Here is a 9,593-nt window from a genome sequence, read left to right on the forward strand (position 1 = left end):
TGTTGCTCCTGGGGCGCGCACGTCGTATTGCGGTCGTGTGTCCGGCGTGGGACCGGGCACCGCCGGAAAGGGCTCGCCGATCTGCCTCCGTCCCCGTCTCCCGGGGGTTGGATGGAGGGCGGGTGAAAGGGATGAGGTGCAGTTCGCAAACAGCCCAGGACTGTGGTCAGGGAGGGTGCAATGGTGCAAATCGGTTGGTTCTCCGGCTGCCGAGAACCCCCGCACCGCCTTGTGATGGCGCGGCTGTTGTAGATTTGCCACTGCGGAGCTGGGAAGGGTGGTGGGCACTTGCAGGCTGCTGCTTTAGCGTCTAACCCCAAAATTTAACTGGATTGCCTAAATGCAAGGTGGGTGACTGTTTACAGCAGCAGGCGGTGTAGGAATTGAATGTATGTTTCCGATGGATGGCAGAAGTATGTGCTTTGTAGGTCTTCTCCATCCGTAGTCGCAGGGGTGTGGCGCACTGCCTGGCCCTGAACTGCAGTGACTGGGACCAACAGAAAACCCGCTTTTCTAAGCACCACGTTTTAAGGGTTGAGAAAGCTGGTGATGTTACCCATGGAGCGGGGGCTTAAATCACGAAAAGTGTTAAATGTGTGAAGGTGGGCGTGGAGTGAAATAGCTGGTTATAGGAGAATTAGCAGGGGAGGAGTCTGTAATGGAAGAATAAGATAAATGCATTTCAACCACAGCTTAAGTCGAATTAGCAGTGAAATAGAAAATAGGCTGGGCGACTTCTGAAGTCCCTCCTAGTCTGCCTCTTGGTAATAACAACAGGTGTCCCCCACAACATTGCCCAATAATGACAAAAATTGGGAGTTATTCAGGTTCAACGAATATGTGTGTTAACATGAGAGACTAATTAAGTTTGCATCTTCTAGTCCACTTCGATTAAATGCTGTTTAGGTGTGGTGTTTGAAATATGTAGCCATGCACACCCTGGATATCTAGTGGTTCTGCTTTTTCTAAGAATGTGGGTGCATGCAAATGTGTAAAATAGCCAATACTGTGGTTAAAATGAAAACAGACTAGCATGTCTTGCTGAGATCACCGTGCTGCGTAGCACTTACCAGGAGATTGTACATCCTTGTGACACACTAATAAATAGCATAAGCTGGTTTCGGGGCCTTAGCCCAGAGTTTGTCACAACGCTTTGCAGTCCGGTCTGGGTAAATTAGCACTTACGTTCATTGTGATCCATATGTTTTCCCCCTCCTTCCTATAGCGCCTGACCAAACACACCAAATTTGTGCGAGACATGATCAGGGAAGTCTGTGGCTTTGCACCCTATGAGAGACGTGCTATGGAATTGCTGAAAGTTTCCAAAGATAAACGTGCTCTGAAGTTCATAAAGAAACGGGTAAGTCAATCAGACATCTTAATGAGGATGGCAAAAACTCTGCTATAGTTAACTGTTTTCTTTTTAATTATCTTATTTGTTTCAGTTGGTTGGGAAGTTACTGGTCTAGTCTAAGGGAGCGGAGGGAATGCTCCTTGGGTTGAGTTGGAGAGTGGGAGATGGATGTAAAGGTACTTTACCAGAAAGGCCCAGAGCTACAGTAATCCAGACTTGCCTTGTTATTTTTGCATTACTTGCAAATCTGGTGCAGGCAAGAGGAAAGCAATATTGATGGATGTTGGGTACCATTAACCAGGTGACTTGAAATGGGGTTCATCGAGGGCAGCCATGAGAGCTGAAAGCAGCTTCTACCTTGCCCCAAATAATTCTTAAGTAGAAGTACTACTGAGGTGTGATGGCAAGTTGTTCCTGGCTGGCCAGTCGAGATGGATGGAGTTTGAGTCCATGTTTACCAGGACTTCACCATCCTGCCTGCTTTTTAAGTAAAGCATCTTCAGTGAATGCCTGAAGCAGCAAAGAAGTTTTATCTGTTCTCTGCTGGGATGAATGCTGACTGCACTGCTCTCTCCCCTACAGGTTGGCACTCACATTCGGGCCAAGCGAAAGCGTGAAGAACTCAGCAACGTCCTGGCAGCTATGAGGAAAGCTGCTGCAAAGAAGGATTGAGCTGTAGTCTGTAACTCAATAAACTCCTTTATCATAAAAATGGTGTAGTGACTGTTGATGGTACACCTGCTTCAGCCTGTAGGAGTGGGGTGCTCCTGGGGATGCTGAAGGACTGCTGACAAGGCCCTGAACTGCAGTAATCCAGAATTTGCATCGCTATTTTATTTTACCTGCAGCTGGAGATGCAGATACTGGTGTTCATGGTACTGGCCTGTGATATATTCTAGAGGGTGAATCTTCCTCCTGCAGCCCTTGCAGAGCTAGCCTGTCTCAGGACGGGGGAGGTCTCTGCAATGGCTAAGCCTGTGAAGGCTGTGATACCTTACCCTCCCCAGTCTGTGTCCAAACCTAGATGGTGGTAGGAGAGATTTGCTGTTGAAAATGGTAACAACTTTGCCTTCTATCCCCATGGCACTTAACCTTGTGCAGCTTTTCTTATTCATGCATTTCCCCTTTTACCCTCCACTCATGCCCTACTTTCTGCAGTGTGTTATCAAATCTTGAGAAAATTACAATAAGAGCTCCCCTCAATTTCAGTAGGTTGATTATTCTCCCCTATGGGCTACAATGCTGTGAGGCAGGACAAGTGCTGTTCTTCCTGCACAAGGAAATACATTTCAACTAGACTTCATGCAATTACTCTTCCCTATTTACATTAATTCTTTCTAGCATTTGCCGTAAGACAAAGTACTCATGTTCTCTGCCCCAAGCCTGTGTTTATTGATGTACAACAGTCATGCTAAGACATTGAATTCTTTTTTTCACTCTGAACATAATACAGCTGCTGCAGTGGCCAAGGCAGTCCATGGTGGAGCACATTACTCTTGTCCAGGTCTGCTCTCTAGACCTGGAGTTGTTTCTGATGGTATTGACCTGTGATTTAATCTGGAGAACCATGTCCCGCTGCAGCTGGATGTGCCAGCTCTCCTGAACTGTCCTAGAATTTCAGTTTCCCCTCCAGCCTAATACAGGTTTATAAGCTGAGACAAGGAGGTTTCTGAGAGCTGTTGAACTACCAGTACATCAGGAACACTATATATGGGAATCATAGCCCCAGCTCTGTAGAGTGCAAGGTTTCCATAAGCATTACTTAGAATTACAGTGGAATAATTAAAAGATCTTTAATTAGAAGAGACAAGACTAGCCTTACTGCTGGTGGCTGATAATACACACCTTCCTTCGGTAAAATTTCACAATTTTATTGGAAATACTTAATGTGAATCATAATTCAGTATTAAAGAGTGAGAAATACTTTATTCTACCAAAGCCATAATTCATTTCAGCAGCTGCGCAGCAGCAATAGCTCCATGTCCCAGTTCAGGACTGCCACTGGTCACCCCATTTCTGGGCAGGGGCTGAGCATTAAGGGACAGACCACCTTCCAGCCATCAGGCTGTGGAACGTCATCCTCCAGTGGAGTCCAGCTTTGAAAATGCTATATCAAATACCTCTTTGTAGTGCTCAACAAAATGCACTTCTAGTCCTTCTGTGATGAATCCAGCAAGGTCATAATAATCCTTTTTATTCTCTGACGGCAGAATGATACAGGTAACACCTGCCCTCTTTGCCTATGGGGAAAAGAAAGTTAAGCAGTCTGTTGACTCCTAGAATTCTATCAATCTACTGGAAACACACTCTTGCATTCTAGAAAGCAAGAACAAGAACAGTTATTTAGGAGCATGATGTGGTTTTACTCCGTTCTTTGGAGAGCAGCAAAGGCATTACTTACAGGAGATGTCACTAAGGACACATCATGTTCTAGATCTCTCCAAGTCCCCAAAAAGACACACTCTCCAGCCCCACCTTAGCTGCAGGGACAGCTGAAGTGGGACATATGTTAGTAGGACTATGTCAGCACATCAGGGGATTGTTTAGAACAACTCATACTATTTCACAGAGTTAAAAGTGTTCCAACTTGGGTGAGGATAAACCCTAGAATCAAAGGAAAATTAAGAAACAGCTTATGAGACCAGCCCACCGCATCAATATGCATGACCCATAGCACCATTCTACAGAACCTTTTGAGATGGACATCTGCATCGGAAGGAGCACAGAAAGTAGAGCCCACTCATCAAGTGGCAGGTCTGTACCCACTCGCTTTATGGGTGATCCTGCACTTAACCCTGTGTGGCCACTCACACTCCTGCAAGTGCAGCCAGTCGTCAGTGCCACAGACATCCCTAATCATGTGTTAGTGCTTCCGTAATGACTACCACAAAGCAAAATGCAAAATTACCCATTTTAAAGCCACGTGAGGAAAAGGAATCACATTGCACAAGGCTGTAGCCCAAACAGACTTGAGGACAGAACACTGATGTGAAGCCCCAGCTCAACAGGCTTCCAAAAGAGCTAATACCATTCTTGAAGACAGAAAAATGTGTGTAATGTAAGGCTGATGTAGGCAGGAACTAGGGAACACAGCCTTAATGTTAAAGATGATACTCTATGGATATCATCAAATCTACACTCGATGTCCTCCTTAAACAGGCACTTCAACTCAGCACAGATTACTGGACCATACCAGTCTATGACAGAGAAGACAGCTTTAACAGCCAGATGATCCCTTCCACCCTTAATTCTACCAGTCTAGTAACTAGATCAACACAGTGCCCTGGCACAAAGCCTAGGCTCCCATCTTCTTCCTCACAACCAGAGACACAGGCAAGATCCCCACGTTCCCCCAGCAGGCTTCTCCACAGTGTATATTGAATCACTGCGTCTCTCACTACAGGAGCAATCACTCTGATTGTCCCACTCACCGCTGAGCCCAGTCCAGGGCTGACACAGATGATGCATGGAGACAAGATAAGAGCTCTTACCGCAATAGTCTTCTCCTTGATTCCACCAACAGGAAGAATTTTTCCGGTTAATGACACCTCTCCAGTCATGGCCACATTCTGCCTCACTGAGCAATTCATAGCCAGCGATAGCAAAGCTGTTACTATAGTACACCCTGCACTTGGTCCGTCCTTTGGTGTTGCCCCCTGTTTAAAAGAAAAGGAAAAAAACCCTGCCTTTAGCTCATTCAAAGAGTACCAAAGCCAGAAAATAACCTTTGTCGTTGCTGTTTTAAGATGGCCGCAATTTCAGGAGGTCTCACAAAGGTTTTTGCGAAAGCATCACTGATGGAATCCTGCTATTTGAATTGGCTGATCTATTAACGACTATGTCAGTCCTCACTTATGAATAAGGAATAATCCATGAGTCTACCTATTTGGTTTCTGGCCTGATGCCACCACAATACTCATCAGGCTCAGGACTTTGAATAAGCCACATGAGCAAAAAACAGCATGAATGCTTTCAAGCTTTTTCTTGACCTAAACCAACCACGGAAACAAGTAACAGAGGTCAGCATCACAAGGGAAGAGAGTATCAACAGTCACAAAGTAGCGGAGGACAACACTGAAAATCAGTCAAGGTGGAAAAGATAATTCAGTTTAGAAAGCTGAATACAATCCAGGCCTAAACTAGTGACAGTCTGGATTTATCTGAGATCAAACAGATCTTTGAGATAAGAGCAGAAGAAATGAATGTTTGAGAGGGAGTAGAGGAAGAGATGTCTGCTGTTTTCTGATCCTCCAGGAAATGAACACACACATCACAAACAAGTACCTGGACAGACACAGAGCAAGCTGCAACAAGGAGACTGTGGACTAGGTTAAAGCATGCAATAGTTCAGAAGCAAAGCTTGGGCATAGTGATAGTACAAACACTGTCTTCAGTAAAGTACCTGCCCAAAGCCTGTTACACAGTGTATGAGTGCCTCTGAGCATGGTGTGCATTTATTTTCAGTCCCAAACACTGGAAAAAATGCAATTGCTGCCATTATATGGAGTAGGAGCCATGGCACAGAGACCAAGAGTAGTATTTTCAATTACATGTAAATGACATGAAGCCTTTATGAAGGCCTGGTAACAAAGGGACCTAAACTTTGGTTTCCTTGTAGCTGCATACAAGCTTTTATCCAAATCACTTCTCTCTGGCTTCCCCACCTCCACAACAGGGCCAATAGCTACAATAACAGTCTAGGATTTCTTATAGCATTATCCAAGCCCCTGTATTTTTGCCACATGCTTGTTGCAGAAAGGAATGGAAACAGCTTTCACATTTTCCTGAGGAAAATGTCATCTTCTCTAGGTTTTACTGCTAAAAGAGGGCATTCCGCACAACATATGGACAAATGAAGTGCTTTCCAGCTTTGTGCCTAGGGGAGCAAATCAGCCTAGCTGCTATGTGTGTTCTGTGAATTCTGCATCAGTTTACCTCCGGCACATGCAAGTGGATATGGGAAGACATGAGAAAGTTATTGTTGGGGTCCTTCTCCATCAGAAAGGCTCTTGCAAATGTGTAAGCTATTTTGGCACTCTCTTTCATTACATCACCCAGTTGCCCTGTTAATTCAAGGGAGCCATCCTTGTTCTCCTTGTCTTTGGGTCGCCTCAGGGATGTTTCAACAAACAGAGTGGAACCTCCTAAGAAAGAAAAGAAAACCAACATCCTGAGAAAAGTTAAAGGAAAATCAAACTAGAAGGTTTTGGTGATGCAGAAACAATGTCAGGAATTTGGAACTGGTGCTCTGATGAGTCACTAACTCTTGGGTAAAAAGCAGCTGAAACCTGCTTTCTGAATCCCTTCAGGAAGGCTAGCTAGAAATCTCAACAGCACTGCACTGACAGTCTCCGTTCATCACTTCTTTGGATTTCACACTCCAACAATAGAGATGCAACTCCTGTTTAGTGGAAATAATCAGTTCTTATAATGGTTTCAGACTCCTCGTAGCCAAAAAGTAAGATGAGCTCATACCATAACACACTTCTAGCCAGTTCAACTTTCCAGTGTCAGACATCTATTTACCTTCTCCGCCATACTGATTGTTTCCCTCTTAACTACTTCAATTCTACCTAAGGTCAATTGGAGTATGCAGTGGTCATATCCTTTGCTGTGTGCCGTATGTTCCATACTGTGGTGCACATAAGCCCCCAAGTTACTAGAGGAGTAATCCAATGAATGGTAAGTAGCCAACTACATCCACCCCACAAGAGCGCTAGAATACCTGTATTTGCCCTTGACATTGAAAGCCAAGTCAGTGGTGCAATATCATTGAAGAAATAACAGCATGCCTCAGCTGTGCCATAAGTCAGAACTGCACCTTCTGCTTTTAGGGAAGCAGACACAGTCTTGTTCTCTCTGAAAAAGCTTATGCTTTTAGTCATTGCTGTTCCTGATGTATGTGGTTCATATGGGATATGGACCATACAGAGAAAACATGCTGGCCTGAAGCTAAAATGAGCCTGGGTAAGGGAATAAGAAAGGATTCTTTCTTCAGGGAAGAAGTAGTCAGGTTCTAAAAGGCCACAGAAGTTAATTTCACTGGTGCCAGTAGAAGAACTTCACTAGACTCTGTGGGAAAAATTCACTTTAACTATCACATTCAATTTTTGAAAATTATACAGAAATGTAGACCCAAAACTAATTCTGTCTCACCCATAGCTGTCCAGGCCAGACCCATCACCACTCCTGGAGGAGTGCTTTCATACATGCGATCCACAGTGAAGATGGGCTTTCCTACAAAGTCCTGCAGGTTTTCAGGTGTCACTTGGACCGTCTCTGCTTCTCCACTCACAATTTTATAGGCAGATTTCCTCAATACCTGAATGAGACAGTAATATGTTTCTGTAGAAAAAGATGAGAAGGCTGAAGCACAGTGGTCACGGTCATACACAATTTTCCCTCACCTTTTCTACTTGTTTCTGCAGATTCCTCACCCCACTTTCTCTGCAATACTGCTTGATGAGAACAGTCAGGACATCTGATGTGATCTTGGCTTTGTTTTCATCCAAGCCACAGAGAACTCGCGCTTGAGGGACCAAATATCTCTGAAAGAAATCATCCCCCACATCCTTCTGTTAGTATTTGTGACAAAAGCCTCGTGGTTCCTATTCACTCAACTTCATTCAGCTATTAGCTCAATGCCATTTTCTGGAGTCCACAGCCTATGAAACACTGGAGTTACTTAAACTGGGTGTTCATACTGGAGGAACTCTGTCCAAAATGCCATGTGCCTAATTTTTTTGGACACAGTTGGAAGTAAATATGTAAGCCTGAATCTGCCAAAAACATTTTTATAAGGTGTAATTCACAGCGCATCAGTGGTTTCTCTTACCTCTGCAATTGCAAGTTTCTCTTCTGCTACATATCCTGATACATTGATCACTTCCATTCTATCCCGCAGTGGCTCCGGAATGGTTTCTGTTACATTGGCAGTACAGATAAAAAGTACCTGGAAGTATTACAAGATCCTATTAAGCATTTTCATTAACCTGCTGCTTTATTCCAAGCAATAGTTCCTCAGTTCTGTCTTTCTCTGTCTGAAGGGCTGGAGCAAGGTAATCTTCTCTGTGGAATCTAGTTTTTACTACAGGAAGAGTTTTGGATTTTAGAACTATGTAGTAGGATGTTCCCTAGTCCCAAAATAAATGTTTAGAAATCCACACAGCACAAACTGGTAAATCAGAATGGTCCAATATGAACCAGGAAACTATTGGCCTGGGGAGATCTAGATCTCACTTCTAAGTTATTTCTACCTTGTACAAAGGTAGCATAGAAGTGACCAATTGATGTATATATTTCTAATCCATCAATTCTGCAATTTATGTAAGCTGCACAAAAAGTGCAACAGTGTGCGAAAACAACCAATTTCAAGAGCTTGACAGCAGCATAAGGCCACCTCACTTGATAGCACCACTGTTAATCATTACATAGAAGAAAAACTCCTGCCTTTTCTAGCTGAGAACATGCATCTTTGTGTTCCTATAGCTCTACAGGGAGTTAGGGCTATAGGATATATACTGGTGATCATGTTCTCTTAAGTATGTGCAGACACTTTAATTAAAGTCAACTCCTACAGAGACTGCCCTATCTCATGTCTCAATCCCATCTGCCTGACTTTCCAACTGACTAAAACGTCAGCATTTTTTTTATGGACAGGACATCTCTGCATTGATACATATTCATACATTCCAGCTCTACAACCACTGCTGAAGAAAGAAATACCTTTGATAAATCCACAGGAACATCAAGGTAATGATCCAAGAAGTTAGAGTTCTGTTCTGGATCCAACAGCTCTAGAAGAGCTGAGGATGGATCCCCTTGATATCCTCTTCCTATTTTATCCACCTACGGAAGAAAAACTTTAAATGCTCTAAGAAGTTTCTCACCACAATGAATTCTCACACAAAGGTTCTTTGAAGGCTCCTGAGTTTTTGTTCATCACCAGCCACTAACAGTCTATCAGTTTTCTGTGTGTTCACCCAAGTCCCTGATATCCTAAAGCATAAGCACCTGACAAGACACAGGACTCCAACAGTGTTGTAAAGAAGCACTATGAAGTCTCAAGGAGTGTGCATAAAATCAAAAGCAAGTGAGTTATTGTGGATTAGTGAGCTACTACTCACTAAGATAAGCTACAGTCACAGACCAGAATATTTATTCCACAGTGGGAGGTGCTAGCACAAGGTGCTAGCTTATACCATTTCTCTAATATCACAGAATCACAGAATCACTAGGT

General features: G+C 43.8%; 2 protein-coding genes across 2 annotated transcripts; one reads left to right on the forward strand and one right to left on the reverse strand.

The window, feature by feature from the left end:
- Positions 1-1,225: 1,225 nt before the first annotated feature.
- RPL36 (ribosomal protein L36) lies at positions 1,226-2,026 on the forward strand (the record flags this gene model as incomplete). The annotated part of the gene is made up of 2 exons (XM_010292857.1): positions 1,226-1,360; positions 1,937-2,026. Coding segments are annotated over 2 exons (225 nt in total), but the record flags the coding sequence as incomplete, so codon positions are not given.
- Positions 2,027-3,201: 1,175 nt separating this feature from the next.
- LONP1 (lon peptidase 1, mitochondrial) lies at positions 3,202-9,202 on the reverse strand (the record flags this gene model as incomplete). The annotated part of the gene is made up of 7 exons (XM_010292858.1): positions 3,202-3,594; positions 4,846-5,010; positions 6,290-6,498; positions 7,511-7,676; positions 7,762-7,902; positions 8,190-8,306; positions 9,080-9,202. Coding segments are annotated over 7 exons (1,086 nt in total), but the record flags the coding sequence as incomplete, so codon positions are not given.
- Between the last annotated feature and the right edge of the window lie 391 nt (positions 9,203-9,593).

The sequence above is a fragment of the Phaethon lepturus genome, unplaced genomic scaffold (assembly GCF_000687285.1).
Source record: "Phaethon lepturus isolate BGI_N335 unplaced genomic scaffold, ASM68728v1 scaffold48808, whole genome shotgun sequence".
Lineage (NCBI taxonomy): Eukaryota > Metazoa > Chordata > Aves > Phaethontiformes > Phaethontidae > Phaethon > Phaethon lepturus.